Raw genomic sequence first — 25,729 nt, 5'->3', positions numbered from 1 at the left:
CCGCCGGAGTTGGGGTGACCTGTGGGAAGAGGGGAGCCCGAGAGGCCTGAATGTCCCGAAATGCAAGGGGGAATTTAATTTATTCTAATTGATTTCCCACGTATTTCCTCATCCCAGCCCGCTGAGCCTGGCAGTCCCTGCAGTCGCTTGAGAACTGTTGACACCCTGACGCTCCCTACGGGGAGTGAGCCTGGCTGGGACGAGGGGACCCCCGATCTGCTGTTCAAAAGCCTTTTGATCCTCCCCTTTGTTTTTGTTAATTCCCGATGCCCGGGAGGTCTTCTGCCACTGGGGCCTTTGTTTGAAGCTTCCGTGGTGGCGGTGATTAAGCTGCTCAGAGCTTGCCGAGGTCGCAGCTGTCTCTTGCGAGAACTCCCCCAGCATGAGGGGAGTTCAGCATTGCTGGTATCTCACAGGCAGGCTGACCGGGAAAGCGTGGAAGTCCTTAGGGCTGCCCGCGTGTCGGGAGGTTGCGAAAGCACACAACCAGTTTGAAGTAACTGGTCGGTGGAGTTAAAAACTTATATTCCAGTCTGAACTTGCTTAACTTCAATGCCACAATCATGATACTGCTTTCTGCTAAAGAAATCGTAGGAAATAAGCTTTTTTTTTTTCAGTTTTACAGTACCCTCTTTAATTCCCGTTGCAGAGCAGTAGGAGGACGTGTACTGTAATAGTATAAAAGAACAAGAACGAAATTGTGATGTCTGCATCTGTTGCTATGCTTCCGATTTTATTTCTAATTTGACAGTAGGCATTTTAGTATGGCTCTGTACAGCTGATGTTTTGGTGTCCTTAGTTTTTGAGGTTTCACAGCCTACAAGCTACTTGTAAAGAAATGATGAATAAGAAAACCTTTTTCTTAAAGAGTTTTTATTAATAGGGGTTTTACTGTTTGACCTGTGTAACAGTAGATGTGTAAATAAAATGCTAGTTCATTTCCCTTTCTCACCTGATTCTTGAAAAGAAAAAAAAAATATTCCCATGAAGCACTTTCTCTAATTTGTGCAAATACATGGTGTCTCTGACAGGAATTTAAAGGTGTAGCAGCATGGTTATGAAAGCTACAGTAGAAGATGATGATTCAGGATGGGAACTTGGTATGCCTGACAAGATGGAAAAGAGTAATACCAGCTGGATAGACATAACCCGGGATTTTGAAGAAGCTTGTAGAGGTGAGTTGTAGTCCTTTCATTTGGAGAAAACTCGGAATCCTTTGGAGGCCTAAGCATAGTTCTTTGAGTTCTTCTGAGCAATAATTTGACCCAGGTTCAAGCTTCAGATGAATGAGCTACATTGATTCCGTGTCCCAGCTGTGAGGTTGGAATTATCATGAGCCACCTCACTTTTTTTCCTCTTCCAGATTACATAAATACCTTTTTAATTAAAGTTTTTTCATCTTACACATATTCATACCTGCTTTTTTTCCTTTGCAAAAATTTCTTCCTGTCTCTTCTGCCAAGTGGAAATGTCATTCAGGCATGCAGAGTCAACATTCTGTTTATTTCTTGTATATTTTTGGATCTCTAGGGCCCAATAATTCTTTTAATTCATCAGTGCATCATTTTTCATCTTTGAAACAAGTATGAGTTTCTGAAATGGTGTAATGTGTCTCAGTAATGGGGAAGCAGTTGCTTCCATTTAAACACTGCCTTTATTACTATTAGATGCTACCTCTAATTTACAGTTTTTTCAACTGATTTTATGATGACATTAGGGAAAAATAAAAACATAAAAACTGCATCTTACCACACAGAATGTTATATAATGATAAGCACAGTTTCTATATATTATTTCTCTATATTACTCTATATTGCTTATAAATTATAATTTCTCAATATTACTTATATCTGTGTACCCATCAAATATATCTAAAGACTCCTTTAAAAGTAATGAGGAAAAGCAAGCCTTTCAGTAGTCTTCCCTGGAAAAGACTAAGACACCTGAATAAAGAAGCAGAGGAAGCAGCTGTGTTCCAGGCTATTTAGATGGTGCTGTTTCACAGAATAATCATCACAGAATCATTTGGGTTGGAAGGGACCTTAAAGACAATCTCATTCCAACTCCCCTGCTATGGATAGGGACACCTTTCACCAGACGATGTTGTTAAAGCCCCATGTAGCCTGGCCTTGAACAGTGCCAGGGATGGGGCATTCACAACTTCTCTGGGCAATCTGTTCCAGTGACTCACCACCCTCACAGTAAAGAATTTCTTCCCAATATCTAATCTAAATCTCTCTTTTAGTTTAACAGCGTTTCCCCTTGTCCTGTCAGTGCATGGCCTTGTAAAAAGTCCCTCTCCAGCTCTTTCCTAGCCTTCCTTTATGAACTGGAAGGGTGCTAGATGGTCTCCAAGGACCCTTTTCTTCTCCAGGCTGAACAGCCCCAACTCTTTCAGTCTGTCTTCATAGGAGAGGTTCTCTAGCCTTCCATTCATTTTTGTAACCCTCATCTGAACTCACTCCAACAGGTCTATGTAGTTCAGTGCTGAGGACCCCAGAGCTGGACGCAGTGTTCCAGGTGGGGTCTCACCAGAGCACAGCAGAGGGGCAGAATCCCCTCCCTCTCCCTGCTGGCCACACTGCTTTGGATGCAGCCCAGGATATCAAGTTTCTTAGGCTGTGAGTGCACTATATGCTTAGTATTTCTAAAACTTCTTTAACTACTAGAATAACAGAGGGATGAGGGCACATTGTGAACCACTGGGTTTTTTTTAGTCCTTCAGTCTCGAAAAGTGGTAAAGTAAGTAAAAGCAAACGAAGGTAGAGTAGTGTCATGGGTTGCCCTGGGCCAGATGCCAGGCACCCATCAAAGCTGCTCACTCCCCCACCTCTGCAGCTGTAAAGAGGAAAGAAATTTTAACAAAAGGTCCATGGGTTGAGATAAGGACTGGGAGAGATCACTCACCAAATACTGTCATGGGCAAAACAGGCTCAACTTAGAGATACGAAGTGAATTTATTACTGACAAAATCAGAGCAGGATAATGAGAAGTAAAATAAGCCCTAACATGGTCAGTTCATCAGAATTTGTTTCTCCCACTGCTCAGGGAGAGGAGTTCTTCCCCTGCTGCACCGTGGGGTCCCTCCCACAGGAGACAGTTTCCATGAACTTCTCCAGTGTGAGTCCATCTCACAAGCAACAGCTCTCTGTGACCTGCTGCAGTGTGAGTCCATCCCACGGACAGCAGTCCTCCCAAAACTGCTGCAGCGTGGGTCACTCTTCCACAGGGTGCAGTCCTTCATAGACAGGCTGCTCCAGCTTGGGAGCAGGGCCCCTCTCTCCACAGGTCTCATTTAGGTTCACAACCCTTCCTCAGGCATCCACCTGCTCCAGTGTGGGTCTCCTCCGTGGGTTGTGGGTGAATCTCTGCATCCCCATGGACCTCCACAGGACAGGGGTTCCAAGGCTGCAGGGGCACAGCTGCCTCACCATGGGCTGCACCATCATGGGCTGCAGGGGAATCTCAGCTCTGGCACCAGAAGCACCTCCTCCCCCTCCTTCTGCACTGACCTTGATGTCTGCAGGGCTCTTCTTCTCCCATCTTCTCACTAGGCTCTTCTCCATCTGCAGTTAAAACTTTTCTTTCTTCTTAAATCTGTTATCACAGAGGTATTATGACCATTTATAATTGGCCCAGTGGCACGTCCATCTTTGAAGCCACCAGGGATTGGCTCTGCTGGACATGGAAGAAGCTTCTGGCAGCTTCTCACCCCTGTACCACCCCCCCACCAAGCTACCAAAACCAGGCCATGCAAACCCAATGCAAGTAGAAATGTCTGATCTGCTTTCCGCACCTTGTTCTCTCTTAGCATAAAACAGTTTGGTGAGTGACAAGACTACCCTGGAGAAGTTGTGCTAGTAGGATGATTGTAATTGTTTGTTCTGTCCTGTTCCTTTGTAGAACTGAAGTTAGGAGAACTGCTTCATGACAAGCTGTAAGTATGCACGTAGGATGGTTCTGGCTTTTAGATAGGATTATTGCAAACATGTTAATCTTACCTAATAACTAAGCTTTTTTAGACTTTATTTAAAGTATTTTAAGTATATAGAATATCATACATTCTCAGCAGTATGTATATGCTGCACCTGTATGAATGCTGAACATATCTGAAAGTGTAAGTATAACATTGCATTTTTTAATGTGATTGAAATTGTACTTCAGAAGTTTATAGCACATTTTATGACCTGTAGTGATTATGTTACTGAACTATTTTATGGGACGTGCTTTTATGAAAAAAGGCCAGAAAGACTTTAAACTTGGTTGACTCTAATGTCACTATCGAGTTTTTGATAAACAATCCATATGTAACGTAATGTAACTTAATAATAATGTAACTTAAATAACATGCTAAAGCAGAAAGTGAGAACTCTGCGGATTGGAAATGTGTATCAAAGAAAAGCATGCGGTAAAGCATGCTATTAAATGAAAACCCGCTTAAAAGTGTGTGCAAGGATGTCACCAGCTAGTTACTTAGCAGAATCAAAGCACATTTTCAGATGTAGTTCTATACATAAGTGCATTCAAAGCAAATACACTTTTCAGAATTTGAATGTGCCACATGCAATAAACTTTTGTGTATTATAAAGACTGTTGCAGGAGTTTTGATGAATGTTGTGATAAAGTGAGGCACTGTATCTCTTCATATATAGGCAAGTCTTCTTTTGGTGTGGCTCTTCTGCAAGCTTTTATGCCCTGACTACAAGTGATATGTTGTCACATCCTGAGGGTTTTTTTGTTATTAGTCTTCTTAACATGCCCATCTTAAACAAAGCTGGTATATTCAATATATATTAGTCTGTGTCATGTATATTATCATTAGTGTCTGGGGGATGTATCTCACTTGTTTCTTTGGGTATGTTGTAATAAAGAACAGCTTGTTCAATTAATATCAGTTTATTATTTTATGTGATGTTTAAGAAGATGCTATGAAGTTTATAGAAACAAGTGTGCAAAGATATAGTAGTGGGATATGTCACTGAGGAGTGTTCTTCACTCTTATAGAAAGGCTAATAATTTTCTTTTACTTTTAGCCATCTCTTTTCCTACGAACTTGTTGAGAGATCCTTAACTTCCTGAAAACTATGATCTCTGAATATCAGTACTAATTTTCACATACCTTATTGTCTGTTGTCAGAATATGGTGTACGTGGTTTGTCATCCTATGTTCTTTTCCATTAGTTCCTGAAGACTATTTTGTATAAAATAATTACATTCAGCACCTTTTTTTTGTGTGTGTGTTCATAGTTTTGGTCTTTTTGAAGCCATGTCTGCCATTGAAATGATGGATCCCAAGATGGATGCTGGTATGATTGGAAATCAAGTTAACAGGAAGGTTCTTAACTTTGAGCAAGCTATTAAGGTTCGTGTGAATTTCCTGGTTTTGCCTACACTGTCTGTAGAAATACGCAGTTTTGTCAAATTACAGTTAAGCACAATTCAGCGTAATTAATGTTTTCAATCTTCACTTGATACTTATGTTATCTTTTTTTTTTTTTTTTGGATAATTAAGTAAGAAATATCTTGTGATGATTACTTATTTTTGTTACCTGCATTATCACAATGATGCTAACTTTTCCAGTGAAAAGTACTGTGAAATTATTGGGTATTGATACCTCAAGTAAATGTATTTCCGGAATAGTTTTGCAAGTCACTCTGTGCTTCCCTAAAATGCATCTTTTATATGAAGATCTATTGGTTAGCTTCTATTTAACCTGAATAGAAACCAACTTCCTTAAAAAAGCTGGAAATTAACACTATCATTCTTTGAGTTCATTAACTTTGAACAGAAGCCAGATAATTTACCAACATTAACTGTAATGATTAACTTTTGATTTATGATCAAGATAAATTGGTGGAGAGAGGTTGAAAGTCTTTATGTTATTTTGGAAAAAATAATGCACTTAGGGAAAAGTATTTTTTTTTATGGTGAACTTCATTTTGAATGGAGTTAGAGAACTCCCTAAAATATTGGCTGACTGAGTCACGTGGAATGTATGCAGGATTGCATAGACTGGGCAAACTAAATGATCAAAGTAAAGTTGCAGCCTTTTTGGTTACCTTTAAGTAAAACACTACAAGTATTTCCAGTTTAAAAAGCAGTCTTCAAAGAATTGGTCCTGCATATTCCTTGTTCAATCTCTTTAGTATGATTATACTGTTTTTTGATTTTAGTGTTGACAGTTAACTGGTTTTAAACTTTTCTTGTTAGTAATAAATCAGAATTATTGCTTTATCATTCTCTTTAGGTAGTTTTCTGTTGGTCAGTGTACAACTGATGGGAAGGCAAAGTTTTTAAGAATTCAAGACATGTTATGAAGCTGATCAGCAAAGCTAGTAGTATACAATTACTCTGAAGTCTTAAACAAATTTTATTTTCCTTTTTGGCTTTGGTACAAATAAGTTGTATTTTGCCTGTATGCTTCCATAGTATTTAGGGTTTTGATTGGGTTTTTTTGGTTTGTTTTCTAAGGATGGCACCATTAAAATAAAGGATCTCACTTCACCAGAGCTGGTAGGAATAATGGACACGTGTTTCTGTTGTTTGGTAAGCATTTGTCTGTTCTTTAGGTTATATGGTTTTGCTTTTAAAATGTATTCCTTTAATCCATCTTAAAAAATGGATTAGCAGAACTCAAAAAAAGATTCACCAAGCAGAAAATACATACATATATTTTAATTTCCATTTAGTTATTTACATTGTCTATTATGAAAGGCTTAATTTTGATATTTAATTTTTTTACTATAAGAAATATGGAATATAGCTGGTAGCACCTTAAACCTTAGAAAGGTTTTATAGTTTCTGGTTTTATAAATGTAGGTTATCTGATTGCCTGCTGTGTATTGATGTTTGACTGTGTTGGAAGCTGAGTGTGCAGTAACTGGTAGCACTCTGTTGCTCCTTTCTCTACAGCCAGAAATGACAGAGCTTACAGAGGCATTTTGAAGAAAGTAAATAAATTCATTTAGAAAAATAAGTTAAATATCAGTTACTTCTTAATTGCAGATTTTTTTCTGTGTATATGCTTTAATTTCCTCAGTAAATGATACTAATTATTTTCAGTTACTCTTTAAAATTACATCAATAACATTATTTTTTAAAACATTTCCAATCAGTTTAGTCAGAAAGACATGTGAAGATCATTGTATATCTGATACAGTGTAACATCACTTGTTTTCTGCTCCTGGCCCCCAAATACTGACTCCATTTGAAAAGATGGTTCTACTTTATTTTATGCAATTTCAAGATAGAAATTTAAGTTACTGAATCTTTCCCTGTAGCTTAAAGAAACACAGAAGTGGTAGGGAGAGGGGATTGTGGCAAGAAACTATGTTGTAAAAGAGAGAGAACATGAAGAATACTGGTGACTTGTCTCATAGTCATTTGCATTTCCCAGTCACTGTTTATGCAGAGAAAGCTTGTAAATGTGAAGGTCTCTTAACATAATGTCATGTCTAAATCACAGGGATTAGACCTGAACTTTATAGAAGAGGTTTATCCAACACCGAATTCTAGGATTGAAACACCTTCACTTGCCCTTTTTTGGTACATGGAAGGTTGCCATGATAAGGAGTTTCCTAGTGAACCTTTGAAGCACAATAAAATGGAAGAAGAATGGAGCTATAAAAATGAGGACTTGGCTGTCATGAGTAAAATACTTGATTTCCTTTTCTCTAGATAACATGGTTAGAAGGACATTCCTTGGCACAGACAGTATTCACTTGCCTTTATATTCATAATCCAGACTTCATAGAAGATCCTGCTATGAAGGCTTTTGCTCTTGGAATCCTAAAAATCTGTGATATTGCCAGAGAAAAGGTTAACAAAGCAGCTGTTTTTGAGGAGGTATGTGTTTCCCATCTCCTGTGGGGTCAAATATGCAACATTATACCATAATGCAAGTAAAACAATGTATTAGTGACATTTGTTCATGTTTGATTCAAGGATAGCATAGGAATAGCAATTCATAATCCTAGAAGTATTAGACTCAATACCTTTAAAATGCAGTTTTCCCCAGTGACGGTGTTTCATGCTCTCTCTTCTGTATTTTCCTCGAGTACTAGAGCCACACATATATTTTACTCAAAAAGCAACTCAAGTCTTGTGATTAACCATTTGAAATCCATTTCACTTGTGGTTTTCTCCCAGTTTAAGTTTTTTATTTTCTGTGTTAGATAGTCATGATCGTCTTTTGTCTAAGATGTCCATCTGGCAACAGGATCAGAGTCCTGTTTCCTGTGCTCAGAGCAATCTGTTTCCTCTGAGCTTGGACAAGTCACTCTTGCTGACTATATCTAAAATGGATCAAATACTGCTTTGCAGCTATAGTTCTTGTAACATTTTGGTAGGGTGTCACTTGATGAAAATATGAAGGGCATATTGGTATTAAGGATTTATGCAGAAGGTAATTGCCTCAAGCTGGATTTGCCCAGGAAAATCATTCAGTGTATTCATTCTGAGTGTAATTCAGTTGTGTAGATTAAATCTGGACTTTTATTCTTGATGGAATGAAACAAAAGTACACCTCATGCATACCCCCAACCACTCCCCCAAAAGAGAAAAAACAGCAAAAGATCCAAAAGCTATTAAGAAAACAGCTCCCAGAAAACCCAAACCAAAAAGAAAACTTCAAACCACAATCTGAAAATTTTTACTACAGCTTTTTATATTTCACTACATACTGCTTCCTTGATGTTTTTTTTTTTAGGAAGATTTTCAGTCAATGACTTACGGATTTAAAATGGCCAACAGTGTGACAGATCTTAGAGTTACAGGTACAGTTTGTGCTTTCTTTGTAACTGTCCAGCAACCTCTTTCTCTTTTGAGCATGTAATTACTTTCAGTCACATCTGATGAACTGCTAGGAGTCTCTGCTGTTAAGTTTTTTTATTAGTCTTGTGGCAATTGCTGACTTGGTAAAAAGAGAGATCGAATTAGTTTTCCTTGGAAAAAAGGTTCAGTTGTCTTGTTAAGTGCCTGAGAAACGGAGGAAGTGCTTTTAGATGGGCCAACAAAGTGGCTAGGCATGAGCTCATCATGGTATAGATACAGACCACTGGAAAGTGCATTGCTTGAGTTCTGCTTTTTTGTCTCACAATTTGTTGTTCTTTAGGAAAAAAAAAGCAGTCTAGTAGTTCTACAGGTATGAATACATATGTTATTAGGTACATTCATAAGCATGTAAGTTAATCTTTTCGATGTATGATTTTTTTATACGTATTTGAGCTTTCCGTTGATTTATTTTTGAAAAATTTGTGAACGCTTCAGCTTTGCATCAGTTAGTCTATATTCTGATTTTTGATTGTTGCAAGACATCTCCACCATTCCTCACAAGAATATTTTTTGTCTAGTCTTTGGCTAATGGATACGTAAAGCACTTCTAAGTTTGATTTTGCCCTCAAAACTTCTTCTCCCCTGAGTGGTATAGGTGTGCCTAGGAATGCTTCTCAGCTTTTAATCGTGCTGTGATTTTTTCCAGGTATGCTGAAAGATGTCGAAGATGACATGCAAAGACGAGTGAAGGTATTGTTTTCATGTTTGTCTTGTCAATTATACTTCAGGTGTACTTAACATAGGTTTGGGGAAAGGAGTTGGATTATGAGGAATGGAGGTTTGTGTCATTATGGTGGGGTTTTTGAAGAACTGGCATAAATGGTTTGTGTAACATGCCTTCTAGCTAAAGATGGTGAAAGCTTCAGACTTCTGTATACTCTTCAGTAGTTGCTTCACTAGTAGTAGGTGGAATCATAATGTAGAAGGTAACACTGGGCTGGGACACAAGAAAGTATGTATTTAACTTTCAGGTTTTAGGCAGAGATACTATGTAATGTCAAAGAAGTTAGTTAATTTTCCTTTACCACAGCTTACAATGTAAAATGGTCATGCACTGTCCTTGCTTACTTGCAGAATTTACTGAGGTATGTCTCATTACTATCGGAGAGTCATTCAAGTACCTGGATTATATATTAAGAAATTTTGAATTTGAAAACTGATTTTTGGGATTATTCAACAGGTGGATGTTTTAGAGAAGGTAAAGGGATTTTATCAGTAGCTTCCCTTTGCAATTTTTAGTAAATTATTTGACATTTCTTTACATTGTAGAGCACTCGAAGTCGACAAGGAGAAGAGAGAGATCCGGAAGTTGAACTTGAAGTAATGAATTGTTTGTTTTTTTTCCTGGATTTCAAGAATGTAAATGGGAGATTTAAATATGGTATAACCCCACCCATGCATATAAAAAGCAGCCGGGGAGTGTGATCACCCAGGAGCATGGTGAAAGAGCTGGCAAACAGCGGGACATGCCAGTCAGAGCATGCTGAGGCACTTTGTGTGGGGAGGCAGTTTGTCCAGGGAGGGCAGCAGCCCTGTGGGAGTTCTGGACACCACCATAAAAGAAAGACATTAAGGTATTAGAGAGTGTCCAAAGAAGGGCCATAAAGATGGTGAAGGGCCTTGAGGAGAAGCTGTACAAGGAGCAGCTGAGGTCACTTGGTCTGTTCAGCCTGGAGATGAGGAGATTAAGGACAGACCTCATTGCAGCTACTACTTCCTCATGAGGCAAAGAGGAGGGGCAAACGCTGATCTTGTTTCTGGGGGCAGAACCCAAGGGAATGGCCTGAAATTGTCAGGGGAGGTTTAGGTTGGATATTAGAAAAAGAGTTTTCACGAGGAGGGTGGCTGGGCACTGGAACAGGCTCCCCAGGGAAGTGGTCACAGCACCAAAACTCTCAGTCCTGGAAGCATTTAGACAACACTCAGGCACGTGGTGTGACTCTTGGGGTGGTCCTGTGCAGGGCCAGGAGTTGGCTGGATGATCTTTCTGGGTCCCTCCCAACACAGAATATTCTATGACCTATTGCTTAGTAATCAGTATAATTTTATTACAGCATCAACAATGTTTAGCTGTCTTCAGCAGAGTCAAGTTTACCCGCGTCCTACTAACTGTCCTAATAGCATTTACAAAAAAAGAGGTACGTTCATTTGGCCTTTCTGTTTGCATTGGGATCCTGTGAAGTTCTCTTTTTTTGTTCTTTAAGATCAGGCAATTACTGTGTAGATTCAGGAGATTTGAATGTGGGTGGAGGTAAAGCTCTGAATAAAGCCTTACAGTGGCAAATATTCAGTTTTTATTCAAAGTGGGAAACAAAGGGAAGGCTAGTGGCTGACATTATCATGGCCTTGCAGAAAGACAGAATATTCATTACAAAACACTTAAAAATATTTATGGCTTTCTAATTACTCTTCTCACACACATGAGCAAAACTTCTTGTTTTGAGTTCCGTCCCCTCCTGTGGAGTTACCTGACATTGGGCAGTGTTTAGTCCATATCAAAAGAACTGTTAGCTTTTCCTTCCCTGTGATACTGAATATGTATCTAGACATCTTTGGTCTGAGAAGAGGAGTTCAGTAGCATTCCATACAATTTGCCTGTTTTTTGAATATAAGATTTCCCAATTGCTGAGAGGCGAAGGAACTTCGTGTTTTAAGGCAAAGGGATAGAACTACATGCCCCCAGAGCAGACTCTCACATAGCGTATGCAGGACTTTCAGTTGTAATTATCGTAAAGTCTTACAAAGCAAAATACACAATATTGAATTTATGTATAGATATATGAAATACAAAGAACACTACTGCACAAAAATGTTGGGTTGTTTGGGTTTTTTTCAGAACTTGTGTAAGACCATCAGAATCTTAATGCCCTTACTTTTTTTATACTAGCATTAATTAGATAGTCAAAATGTATTGGTTCACAATGTTAATAATTGTTTCCTGCCTTTCAGACAAGTGCAGTTGCAGAAGCTCAGAAACTAATGACTCAGGCAGCTGACTTGCTTTCTGCCATACACAATTCACTGCATCATGGTATGCAGGCACAGAATGATACCACTAAAGGAGGTATGTATCAAATTACACCATTTTTTCCTTTCCTGGATATGCTCTCTTCATAAATGTAAATACCTTTGTGTATTTAAAAAAAGTTGAAATCACTATTTACTTTGAACTAAAATACTTCTTATGCAACCCATTACAGACTTGCATTGTTTAATTTTATTTTACCAAGTGGTGGTTCTCCTGAAAGCAGTACTGTCATTTCAAAGCCAGAAATAATGTGAACTTTTGATTGATGCCACTTTAAAATAGGGAACAGGACTTCACTGTTTGTACAGGTGTATGCTGAGATGCTGAGGACTCGGTGTTTTTTAAATAGTAATCATTGCTGTTGTTGGGTTGTTGGAGTGTCAGGAAGTTAACTGTCACTTAAAGAATTCCTTTTGGCTGATTGAATAATTTGTACTATACTTGAAAGTTTGAAGTGGGTCTGAAAACACAGATTATATGCAGTTTGTCTCTCTCTCTCCCCTCCTCCTTCTTTAGATCATCCTATTATGATGGGGTTTGAGCCACTTGTTAATCAGAGATTGCTGCCACCAACTTTCCCTCGATATGCAAAAATTATTAAAAGGGAAGAAATGGTCAATTATTTTTCCAAACTAATAGACCGAATAAAAACTGTATGTGAAGTAGTCAACTTAACTAATTTGCACTGTATACTGGTAAGCATGAATATTTCTTATTTATTGCCAAAAATAAGATCTGAAAATGCGACTTGCAAAATATAATTCCATATATGCGTGCTCTTGCTCACTGGTGAGAAAACTAGCACTACGTATGTATTTGGTGTTTCTCACTGTTATGTACAATTTCAAAGTTTACTATCCTTCCTTAATACTTTATACTTAATCCTTCCTTAATACTTAATATTTTTCTTTTTTTGACGAAGACCTTCCTCTTCTCAAACCTCCCACTTTTCCCGTAATTTGTTAAATAATTACACATCTTACTGGGAAAGGCCAAGCAAGTTTCTTTGGTTGAAGATCTGCATCTACAGAACATAATTCTTTTCTATATGCCTGATTTTTTTCAAATTTATTAAGCAGTATTCTGCACATGTGCCTATAACACAAGAGAGCACTAAATATGTGCTTAAACATGTAGTTCCCTAAATGGGCATCAAGTTAAGCACCTGCTTATATTCTTTCCTGAATAACTGATATTAATCTTAGTTACTGCCTACATTTATTAGAAGACACTTAAATGCTTGAAATATTTTTTAGTATCCATGCATTCACTGACTGATAAAAAGAGATACAGTTACATCAAATCTCTTGTCTTTCTATTTCCTGTTAATTAATAAAGAAGCGTTTGCATGAAGCGTCTGGTACCAGTTAAACCTTACCTGGGTTTCAATCAATTTTTTTAAATCAATTCTCAGTTTTGTTCAATACCTGTTGTAGTTACATCATGATCTTAACAATCTCATAGTATTTTTTTTCTGTACTATCATCTTTCTAGTTGTTGCATTTGAAAACTCAGAAACCTTTTTGTTAAGTACCAAGTAATTGCAGAAAATCTTCATAATACATTCTGTTCAAACTATTTGTGGTCACTTTCTTACAAGTTGTATAAGCCATGCTATGTTTGTCTATGCCTTTAAACAAAATACTGCTGTATTTACACAGTTGTATATAAGTGTTCAGGGAAGATGCAAGTGTGTGTAAAAATGATTTGGTGTATATTTACATATATATATAAATTGGCATATTAACCTGAATCATCTTTTTTTTTTTCTTTTCCTAAATACACATTAGGATTTTTTCTGTGAGTTTAGTGAGCAATCACCATGTGTTCTTTCAAGATCCCTGTTACAGGCAAGTCCTAATTATGTCTATGAATAAAGTACTTCTGCATTCATTATGAAATTGTTATTGTTTTAAATATTTCAATAATTTGCATAGAACTTAATAATATTTAAGTGTTAAAAAACTTTCTGTGGATATTTAAGTATTATGGAAGAAATATTTTGCTGTGAGGATGATGAGGCATTGGAACAGGTTGCCCAGAGAAGCTGTGGATGCTCTACCAAGTCTTCACGGCCAGGAACGTGTCTGGGCCCATGGCAGGGGGATTGGAACTAGGTGATCTTTGAGTCTGTTCCAATACAAACCATTCTGTGATTCTGTATGTGGAGGCTTATGTTCTGATCTAATTTTTAAAATAATGTTTAAATACTGTTGCTTTGATCATTTTAGTACAGGCTAATTAAAACAGAAAGTGTTAATTTTTTTTTTCTCTGCCATAAAGCTGTGCCTGTAAACACATTTTTTTGCTGCTCTCCACATGCTGTGCCATTTTGAGCTGGTGTTTGTATGCATCTCCTTGTTTGGACAGAATTTAATGTATAGACTGCTTCTATTGCTACAGCAGTAAAACTGATGGTTAGTGCAGAACAGGCTGTTCTTTCTCACTGCTTCTCTTACCTTGAAAGTGCATTATATGTACCTTGACTCTAAGTAAATAATTCTTTCTAGGAGTTTTTGATTATAATAGGATGCCCCTAGATGCCAGAAGTTCTTTACATTTGATCCCTATTAAACCATGTGTAGAGCCAATGGAATACAACTATGGGCAAGTAAAATGTTTTCATTGTGTGTTTTGGTCTACACATGTGTTTGTGTAATCCCTGTGGTTGCCTGACAGCAGAGCTTTTTCTCTAATTGCTGAAGAACCATGTAAGAAAGGGACACAGCACTCATGGAGGGAAGTTAAATGAGTATCAGACATGACTGATGTAAGCAGTAGAATCCATAGGGACTGAAAAACATCAGCAGTAGCCTGGCAGTATTTCTGACTCTTTAACCTTGGACCTAGTTGAACCATTTAATTCTTAAAGTAATCTTACAAGTTTCTTACATATAGTAGGTACTGCCAGAGTTTTCTATTAGTAATTCTAGAGCATTACTTTTAACTTAAGACATGTTTCTAAAAACACATCTTTACTTTCAGACAACTTTCCTAGTAGATAACAAGAAGGTGTTCGGCACTCACCTCATGCAAGACATGGTAAAAGATGCCTTAAGGTCTTTTGTCAGTCCTCCAGTACTTTCTCCAAAGTAAGTGGATCTTGAGTTTATTTGCGTGTGTTTACATGTCTGATGAGAAATATTCCTGCTTACAAGAGCAATGTCAAATGTACAAAAAATGTACATTTTATACTTCGTACTTATATATGAAGGAGTCAGTTGCTGTTGCTGCACTTGTGTTTCTTTTTTTTATTCTGTGCTACATAGACTGGTGGCATTTATAAAAAATACGTATGTACATGGATATTTCCCTTTTAGGTGTTGTCTTTATAATAACCACCAGGCAAAAGACTACATTGATTCCTTTGTCACACACTGTGTTCGGGTAAGTGTTCATTCAATTACAGCATGTTTGTGTGTATGAACACTTGGCAGATTTATATACATTTGAAAATGAGACCAGTTATTTTAGGCAAAAGGCAAAATTGAAGAAGTTGGCTATCTTAAATTGGTACTAATTTTTAAAAATCCAGTGTAATTATTGCTGGTTTTTTCCTCCTTCCAGATTTTAATTTAAAATTTCACTTTATAAGAAATCTGCACCTACATGTCACAAAACAAATGCATAGCACTAATAAAACCAAAATTATTTCTGCATTCTGTCCTGTTTCAGTTTTTTAAAAATTGTTTTAAAAGATTCTGTTGTGGAATGTGGTGCAATGAAAATATTAAGAAAATCACAGAATTATTTAGGTTGGAAAAGACCTCTAAGTTCATTGAGTCCAAATCAGCACTGCCAAGTCCATCACTAAACCATGCCCCTAAGTGCCGTGACTACACATCTTTTAAATACTTCCAGAGATGGTCACTCAACCACTTTCCTGGGAAGCTGGTTCCAGTGCTTGACAAACTTCTTTGTGAAGAATTTTTTCTTAATATTCAACCTAAACCTTCGCTGGCACAACTTGAGGCCATTGCCTCTTGTCCTGTCACTTGACAGAACAGATGACCCCCACCTGGCTGCACCCTCCCGTCAGGCAGTTGAAGAGAGTGATAAGGTCTCTCCTGAGCCTCCTCTTCCCCATGCTAAACAACCCCAGCTCCCTCAGCTGCTCCTCACAGGACAATGCACTCCACTCTGGACACGTTCCAGCCCCTCAATGTCTGTCTTGTTGTGAGAGGCCCAGAAATGAACACAAGATTTGAGGTGAGGCCTCACCAGTGCTGATTACAGAGGGACAATTGCTGCCCTGGTCCTGCTGGACACAGTGTATCTGACACAAACCAGGATGCCACTGGCCACCTTAGTCACCTGGGCACCTGGATTTAGCCTTAAGAAATAATACTTTTGCCCCAAGCATTTTGTTCTGGTGACCTTCCTAAAGGATGCTCACTCAATCTCACATCGACTTAAGCTAACTCGCACTTTGAAGGGATTTAAGGAACCTGCCTCCTAATATGGATATATATACCAGGTGCCTAAGTAGACATCGCAGTGCTTCTCCTGCAGTTTCAAAGTTGCATTGATAATTTAAAATTACTTTGCTTCTTTCAGCCATTCTGTAGTCTGATTCAAATCCATGGACACAACAGAGCTCGTCAGAGAGATAAACTGGGTCACATTCTTGAGGAATTTGCCACTCTACAGGATGAGGTAATGTCCTAGGCAGCAGACCAGCAAAGTTTCTTTCCAGGTATATTACTGCCAAAGTAAAGCATGGTACTAAATTCTAAATGAATGATGCAAAATCCTTAAGACAAGGATTCCTAAAATTTAGCCCAAGAAATTGTTATGATGCATCCAAAACCTTTGTGTTAGATGTGTTGAACAAAAACATACTACATTTTTTAAGATTAGCTTTGTCCAATAAGTAGACTTCAGGAAAAGCTGTTGCGATGTAATTTACTGGTAACTGCACAGCTTTTAGTCTCCATCCTGCTTGTAATTGTCAGTCTGCAAGATGTACCAGGGGGAGATAGACAAGGCACACTTACAAAACACCTTTGAAAATTTAGCCTTAAACCTACGTAAGATGTAAACTGCAAAATTTTATAATGATTAAAAAGAAAGTAAAAAATAACTCTTCAAAATATGTGCTCCAACTGATTTTGGACATCTCTCAAGAATGGGGAGGGAGAGGTGAGAAGAAAAAACATATTTTTTCTTGCTGGAAATACGTTTCTTCAGTAGCGAGAGCCATATAATAATAAAGTATTTCCCAGGATGTACATTGCAAGGAAAACAATGGAGGAACTTGGAGTTGGAGGGAGATTTTGTGTGCTCCAGCTTTTTTCAAAATGGTTTGAATTGAGTTTGTTGCAGTATTATAGCTGAGGCACTGGTTTTTTTCATTTTGTAGCATTTTATATGGATTGTTCTGTTCAGGATTACTGATGATATTCCAACTGTGAGAGACTTTGTCTTCCATACAATTTGCTTCTGAAGACAAAATCGGTCTTAGCAATATTTTAGTTACTCTGGTGGAACACACAGTGTGTTTCTTGCATGTTAAGCTTATAAATTTATTTTTTCAATGCAGCTAGGTTTAAAAAAAAAAGAGTAATTATTGCCAATATAGAGCAATGAACAACAGAGTGTAATGGGTTCTGAGTTTGTGCTCATGTGACTGCTAATGATCTATATACAAATATATTTTAAAATTACAAATATTATCTATCTAATGTTCTTGCTATATTACTGTATAGAATATTTTTGTTCTGTGCAGCAGAATTTACATATGTGACTATCTTTCCAGTTTTCTGACAGTTCTAGACTTATTTCTCTTGTAATCTGGAGCGTGAATTTACTGACCCAATTTGTTAAGATTTTGTTAAGATTTTATTTCTGGTTTGGGATGCTGTTTCAATCAAATGTTTTTCGTCCTCTGTCTGTTATTTTAAAGTTTTGGTTTTTTTTTTTCAACAGGCAGAGAAAGTAGATGCAGCGCTTCATAGTATGTTACTGAAGCAGGAACCACAAAGGCAACATTTGGCTTGCTTGGGCACCTGGGTCCTATATCATAACCTTCGTATTATGATACAGTATCTTCTCAGTGGCTTTGAGTTGGAACTTTACAGTATGCACGAATATTACTACATCTATTGGTAAGAGGACGCTTTATTGACAGCTCTTCGAGGAGGGATGCTCCCAGAGAGCTATAATTACAAATATTTGAAGGAGGGACTTCAAATATGATTTTATGATCTCAAGCTTGCTCAACACTGTGTTTGGTTTACCTATTCATAATATTACAAGTGGGGAAAAAAAATCTGTTGGTCTCTATTCTAGAGTTACTAAATAGGGTACTTTTTTTTCCTGAAATAGTAATACACACTCTGTTTAGCTTTTTGGCGCAGGGTCTTCTATTGACAGTGAATGAAAAATGTGCTGATTTTGGTAGACAAGAGCAAGCAGGAGAAAAGCAATTTCCTTTATTCTTTTCTGCCTTTCTAGTATCAGGATTGATAGTCTTATTGATCTCTAGTATTCTGGAAAAGTTCTGCAAAGTTGTAACTGTAATCTGAAAGTTGACTAGCTAAAATTCACTTCTTATTTGGAGTATATTTGAAGAGAAATCTTCTGCCTTTAGTGAAAAGGATTGCATTATATGGAGACAGAATACTTTTATTTTTCCACTTCCGTTCACATTAATTATTTTTCATAGTTAATGGCTTGCGCCAAAAGATAATTTTTTTTTAAAATGCAAAGCTACCCAGAGATTCCTACGTAAGCCATAAGCCTTCTTACTGAGAGATTAGAACAGTTCAAACGACACAAACTTCAGTGCAATTCATTGTGTTTTTATATTGTTTCAACAGTGGATTAAATATTAAGTGAGAAAATTAATATTCCAGAAGTTACCAGAAGGTGGCAATATAAATAGTGCCTCAATACGTAATACCAACTTGTGTATGAGGGTATTTTTTTTACCTGCCCATATTGCCCTCTAGCATTTTAATAAAATCACTCTTAGTTGGAATTGTCATGTCAACTGCTTTCTTACTTACGTGAACAAAAAAAAGGAGAAACAATTTCTGAGAGGTAACGTGCAAATGAAACTCAAATATCTCAGTAACTATTACTACATTTTTATTGTGCTCCAAATCTGTAATTTTTTTTCTATTCTCTTTTCCCCCTATTCCTTTTGATTTGAAGTCAATTAAGATATTTATTGGACTCGCTTCCACTTTCTCTTAAAGATGTCTCTTAACTCTGAAAGAACTGCACATGAATGTTGTGTGTCTGTGGGCTTGACCCCTTTATGTAATAATTCACAGCTTTTTAGTGCTTGAAAAAGCAAGTAGTGATCTTGTTTGTCAGAATAATTAAGTACAAATGTAGAAAAGGTATTAACATAGTATCTTTAAAAAAAATATTTCATTTGTTGGGGGAAGAAAGAGTTCTAGAAAAATTTGATCTTACAGAAGTTTTGAAATAAGCTTAGATTTCACTTAGTAAATGTGTAAGAGACTCGCATACCTTGAGCTGTTTGTGGTTGAATCTGAACCAGAACAAGAACATAGACTGATGTGTTGATTCCAGCCATGCAAAACAAAGAGTTTTCACAGCCCATAAACATTGTCCTTTGCTAGGACACGTCCTTTGCATCTTAGAGTAAGTGCCTTGGTGGTCGGTGGGAATGCGTGCAGCACGAGTCCATGGTGCACTGCCGCCCGTAACAGCTCCATACTGCTTCCATGCAGGTATCTCTCAGAGTTCCTCTATGCCTGGCTGATGTCAACGCTGAGCCGTGCCGACAGCTCTCAAATGGCGGAGGAGAGGATAATGGAGGAACAACAGAAAGGCCGTAGTAGTAAGAAAACAAAGAAAAAGAAGAAAGGTACCTAGGTGTAGAGTGTTAACTCAAGATTTCTTTTTTTCCCCCTTTCATGCAGCTATGTAGAATTAAAATCCAAAATTTACAGTGCCAACACCAATATGGGTAGGAAAAATATCCTAAAGTTTATGAAGGCTGAATGTAAAACTTTTTAAGAATTTCCCTATTTAGTTAGTTACTTGCAAATAGATCTTTCAGAAAAACACAAACTCATTTATATTGCCAGTTTCATCAGTTGTGTTATATGTTGGACCATCTCAGAGTTTATAATTCCTGCAGAATTATGCTTTTAGTGACTGTAACTAAATTCAAACACCAGACTTTCAGCATATTTCTGTAATTTCTATTTGGCTTTAGAAGTTCTTAAAGCATGTTTCTTAATTTTACCATGGTGAGCTTCCCTTTCTTTTCCTCGCCACCTTTTCAAGGGGAACAAACAATCGGATATGACTAGCTCAGGATCATATCAACTAAACTCCCCTGTCTCTAGAAGTTCAGAAAATTACTAATGTACTTAAGGTGCCATGTGTTGGGCAGTTTAGCATTAAACACTGGAAACTAAAGGGAATCTTACAAGAATGCTGTCAGGATTATTAGGATAAAAAGTGCTTTAACATTTTAGCCCTAGAAGTCGGAAAGATCCCTGAACTAAGCAAACAGGCCTCTTGTGTACATACGTAAGTTTCAGGCTGTTCAGTGTTTTATAGTGTCATGGGAATGCCACTGACCAGTTTATGCCATTGAGAGCACTATGGTGTTCATGTGATTGGTAAGTGTGTCTTGAGGTATTTTATGTAACCAGGAGCCAGGTGAGCAGAAATGAATGTCTAGGCTTTGTATACTTCAGTTATTTTAAAATATAATTGAGAGTTACGGCACTTTTTGGAAATTTGGAAGAGCTCTTTTGATCTGAAATTAATACGTGTACTTACATTGAATTAAAAATATATCTTTTTATGTAAAATTTGCAGTTCGCCCTCTTAGCAGAGAGATCACCATGAGTCAAGCATACCAAAATATGTGTGCTGGGATGTACAAGGTAACTCATTTGTGTTCTATGTGTTTCCATTTTTTTTTGTAATGGGGATCCTGCATACATTGCATGCCTTCTTTCTTTGTAGCGGGGCTGGAAATCAAGTTCAGGTTTATAATTTTATATGGTAAATTCTCTACAGTTTTTCTATCCTTCCAGTTATAGCTAAATCATAATTTTGATCTTCCTTACAGCAAAATATGACATAAAACTAATACTTTTCCCTATATTTATCCTTTTCTTTTAGACAATGATTGCCTTTGACATGGATGGCAAAGTAAGAAAACCTAAGTTTGAACTGGATAGTGAACAAGTTCGATATGAGCACAGATTTGCTCCATTCAACAGTGTTATAACACCACCCCCAGTGCACTACCTGCAATTTAAAGTGAGTAATCTTCAAACGTGGTGCTGCCCATGCTTTTATAGAAGTCATTTACTTACCTGCTTTAGATATCGATGTCATTGTAAAAAGAGCCTTTAATGTCTCAAAGTGCATCTTGAAACTAAGTCAAAATGGCAAGGACTTCTAGCTTTAGTTTTGTGCAAGGAAGATATTGCACTAAATTCTTTATAAACTTAGATGCTTAGATATTTAAAAATTGGTCTGATATGGCAGTTCAAGATGCTTCTGTTGGTTTGCATGAAAATCTCTTGGAAGTCTATTAACAGACTTCTTTAACTTCTTCTGTTAACAGGTTGTGGTTAATTATAGCAGCATGTTTTTATTAGTGCAGCAAGCAAATGGGAAAATAAAAAAGTTAATTTTGAGTGGTGTTTTGAAGGGACCAGTGGAGGCTTGTCTTGTCCAGTCTCCTTCTTCAAGTAGCATTATAAATCACATTTAGCTGTATCTTGGTCTAGCCAAGTCTGAAAAAAAATCAAGATTGGAGATTTTCCAACCTCTTTGGTTAAACCTGATCCAGTTACTTTTTTCTGGTCCTTTAAGTCTCAGGGTAACTGACTGAGGGCTGCACTTTTTTCCTAATGTCCAGTCTGAATCACTAAGACACAGCTGTGGCCTCTGATGTTACACTGTTTGCCATTATTAACAAGAGCCTTTATCTTCTGACAGCTTTGTAACTGTCTTTAGTTGTAGGCTGCTATTAAAATTACCAATTAGCATCCTTCCTGTCTAACTGAAAAAGTCCAGGTCCACTGACCTGTCCTTGTGGCTTATATGCTCTAGGCACCCAACCATCTTCACATCTCACCATCTTTCTTGAACTGAGTGGATCCAGCCCTGGATGCAGTATTTCAGATAATACAACACAAATATTGAGTATAGGATGATAACCTTCCTTGATATGCTGGCTTGGATACTCCCATATGAGGCTTGTCTGATCTGTAGTAAGAGCACCTTGTTGGCTGGTATTCAGCTAGGTGTTTGCAGAACCCTGCTGCTCACCCAGCTGGTTATTAGTCTCTACTTAATTGCAGAATTAATCTGAACTGAAGCAGTGCTATATTCTATGCCAGTCATTCTCCCCAGTTTAATGTTAATGTGCACTGTTGTAGTGGAGATTATGAAACTATCACGGTTTCCTCTTTGTCATTAAAGGTTTTTTTAATACCTAATCAAAAACAAAAAAGTTGGAAGAATCAAAATTATATAAAATGAAATCTTGTACAGTTTCAGCATCTGACCTGCTGTAACTTTGAGTAAACAATATATTTATTTTTTCTCCTATTTTTTTTTCATATAACTTCATACCTTCTTGCATGCCATTATTAAAGCAAATGAATGGCAATTTGTTCAAGAGAGAGACTGTTTTATAAAGATTATGACAATTTCATTAGGTTTTGTGGCACTATAATAGTTGAGCACTGTGTTGCTGCTTGGGTTTTGCCATTTTAAATAAGTGTTTTGACTCCAGTTTTGATTCTTAAAATAGTATTTAGTTGACATAACTCTTTCCTTGAATATAGTAATGTGATAAAAAACCAATTTCCTGGTAATTTTAGTTTTATATATTTTAATATGTATTTATGTATTTCTGTAACACACTAGGAAATGTCTGACTTAAATAAGTATAGCCCACCTCCTCAGTCATCAGATCTCTACATGGCAGCTAGCAAGCACTACCAGCAAGCTAAAATGATTCTTGAGAATATTCCAAATCCAGACAATGAGGTAAGACTGAAATACTAGGAAAAGGAGTATTTGCTAGAAATAGAATAAGTGTTTGGTCTCAGCTGGATCTGCCTGACATCCGAAATACACTTACATCAAAATGCTGAGCAAAGCTGAGTTCTTTGATTAAGGAGTAGACAGCAGAGAGTGGTGGCAATCTTGCACAGCAGTCTGTTTCAGTACCTCAGCTAACATAAAGTTGTGCTCACTGTTAAAAAACCTCTCGCTGCTGAGGACCCAAGATGCTGGATAGCAGCTTATTTCCTTCTTGATTCTAGCCCATTTCTAAAAGCACAGCAGTTTTAACCAGACAGTGATAACGTGCCTGCTGCGCTTATTTGGAATCTAGTAATTCAGGTAGCCTCCTGAGAGGTGGGAAAAATAGGTTTGAATATCATTGGGATGAAAAGAGGAATGAGTCTGGTACTTGTTCCCTGCAGCAGTTTCTCAGCACTGAGCCGTAAACATGGGTAGAAATTTTTCTGTCTTTGTTCATAGTTTAAACCTTAAGTGTCTGTGACTATCTTTTGGACCAAGGAGGATGCTTTTTCTGTCATATCTAAGCAGGTTAAGAATAGTTACAGGATTAGGTCCTCCTGAGAATTTAGGATTCACTTTCTCTTCTCTGGATCCTGGTGGTACTCATACATGAGCTATCAATTTGAGGATAACCAAGATAGTTCAGAGGTAGTTTTGAGCACGTCAAGAGCACTTCCGTGCAAAAAGCCACCAGTTCATATATGAGTACCCCTTACCACTGTGTTGCAATGTTGAAGATTAGATGCCTAGAGTCTTATCTGTACCTTTATCTGTGGGAGTGCCACAGAACTTGCCATTGTTTCCATGGTTTTGTTCAAGAATTGTTAAACCTGTGGTTTCTGTGGTCTGTTGAATTTAAAAAGTTACTTAAAATAAATGCATCCTTCATTAAATTTAATTAATCCAGCTGTTGTACTTAAAGCAAATCCAAAACTGTCTGATCTCTGTTAAACCGATCCTGTAAGAGAACTGCTGTATGGCTAATACTATGTCAACATTAGAGTATTGAAATCATTTTGAGGTCAAATGCTTTGACTTGAAGACTTCTTGCCGTTTTGTGTTTAGGTCAATCGAATTCTAAAAGTTGCAAAACCCAATATTGTGGTCATGAAGCTGCTGGCAGGAGGCCACAAGAAAGAGTCTAAGGTAAGGAGATGCCAGCTCAATTGAACGTAAAATGTAGTAATACATACATTAAGGTTGTATTCAATGATCTGGAGATTTCCCAACCTGAATGGTCCTGTAATTCTATGTAAAGCCACTACAGATCTCTTAAGAGCCAAATGAGTACATTCAAGCTGTAGTTACTCTTAAGAACAGGGAAAGTAAATTTATTTTTCCCCTGGAAATAGTTTGTTGTAGTTATCTAAATATGGAAAACTCTAACCTATAAATCTTTTGAGAAAAAAATTGGGAAATACATGTGGGACAACACAGACTAATAATCTCACTTCAATAGTGAGAACTGTTGAAGCAAGTGTAGCAGCAGCTTGTGTGAACAAACTCATGAGAGTACTGGCTGCCACAAGGACTATTTCTTTTCAATCTGTTTAATTTTTTTTTTCTGTCTGCAGGTTGTTCTCATTATGGGTATTAAATGCTGTAGTACTGCTCTCTGACCTTTTAAATCTTTTCTATATAGGTTCCTCCAGAATTTGACTTTTCTCCTCATAAATACTTTCCAGTTGTGAAGCTTGTTTGAAGGACAAGATTTTTTTTTTAGGATACCCGAAGAATATCTGTGTAGCAGATACCAGCTCTAGGAGGGAATATCTAGTGCTGCACTTGGATTACGAGGGACCTCCAGGATAAAAGTACTGTTATGTGGAATATCTGTAGTCTGCTGCCTTTATGTGATTTGAATGACAACTGCTGTTTTAAAGTGGTTTGTATAAAGATTTAATGGATTTTATGCGTGAAGCTGATTTTAATCAACTGTATTATTAAAGAATGTTGTATCTTGGTTGATTTTGTTACAGATTTTGATCATAAATAATTTTTATTAGTGTGTTCTGACAAAGTCATGGGTTAGGAACTGAATAAAAATCATGCAGTAGAGCCTCATGTGCACAGCTGAGCTACTGTAATTCTGCATTGAACAAAGTTACATGGAGAGATTGTGAGTTTCCATATTTTTGCTTAATTGTATCAAATTGATCACTTTGCAAGTAGAGTTGGCTTTTTTCATATCCTCCAAGCTAAAACAATCTTTATAGAGATCAAGAGCAGATGAAAATTAGTCATTTAGCTATTGAGTGAGTGATTCCTAGTTGGAATTTGTTCCTTTGTTTTTGTTCTCAAAGTGCTCAAGAATCTTTTCAGCAATCACTGCAGTAGTCACTAGCAATAGCACCAGACACTGAAGACTCTATTTTACCTACTCTGCAACTTTGTTACAATCCTGGTATTTGCCCATGCAGACAAGGGATTTGCATGATCTTTATTCTCCATTTTTGACTGCAATGGGGCTGCTGGATCCTGTGTTCTGTAGTAATTGACAGGTAGATATCCAAAACAGGAGAAGCCCCAAACCTATCCTTGCCTTCCTGCAATAGTTCTGCCTCCCAGGCTTTCAGATGTGAAACAACAGAGGTAAGATGTGTTGTAGCAAAAGGTTGCAAAATGAAAAAATGTTCAAAAAAGCAAACCTGGCTCTACTAAAGGCCAAGTCATAACTAGGCCATACGTGCAAATCCTTTGTTGGACAGGACAATTCTTCACTTGTGTACAATGACTTCCTCCATAGGGATGAGCTTGTAACTCCATATTGACCATACAAGACACTTTGGTGTTAATCCTAATTTTACTGTGGATTAATACCA

At 37.4% G+C, this 25,729-nt stretch overlaps 1 protein-coding gene across 1 annotated transcript; it reads left to right on the top strand.

The window, feature by feature from the left end:
- The first annotated feature begins 984 nt into the window (after positions 1-984).
- On the top strand, positions 985-24,827 carry NAA35 (N(alpha)-acetyltransferase 35, NatC auxiliary subunit). The gene is made up of 22 exons (XM_008638420.2): positions 985-1,175; positions 3,904-3,937; positions 5,248-5,362; positions 6,473-6,547; positions 7,679-7,846; positions 8,709-8,775; positions 9,480-9,523; positions 10,103-10,153; positions 10,888-10,971; positions 11,783-11,897; positions 12,378-12,556; positions 13,652-13,711; positions 14,847-14,953; positions 15,182-15,248; positions 16,419-16,517; positions 17,790-17,968; positions 19,568-19,704; positions 20,673-20,740; positions 20,982-21,122; positions 22,746-22,868; positions 23,973-24,053; positions 24,550-24,827. Exons 1-22 carry the CDS (start codon positions 1,052-1,054, stop codon positions 24,607-24,609), a joined length of 2,178 nt encoding a protein of 725 aa, XP_008636642.1. The 5' UTR covers positions 985-1,051; the 3' UTR covers positions 24,610-24,827.
- Positions 24,828-25,729: the final 902 nt, after the last annotated feature.

The sequence above is a fragment of the Corvus brachyrhynchos genome, unplaced genomic scaffold (assembly GCF_000691975.1).
Source record: "Corvus brachyrhynchos isolate BGI_N302 unplaced genomic scaffold, ASM69197v1 scaffold37, whole genome shotgun sequence".
Taxonomy (NCBI): domain Eukaryota; kingdom Metazoa; phylum Chordata; class Aves; order Passeriformes; family Corvidae; genus Corvus; species Corvus brachyrhynchos.
This window is presented reverse-complemented; position numbering and strand designations above follow the sequence as displayed.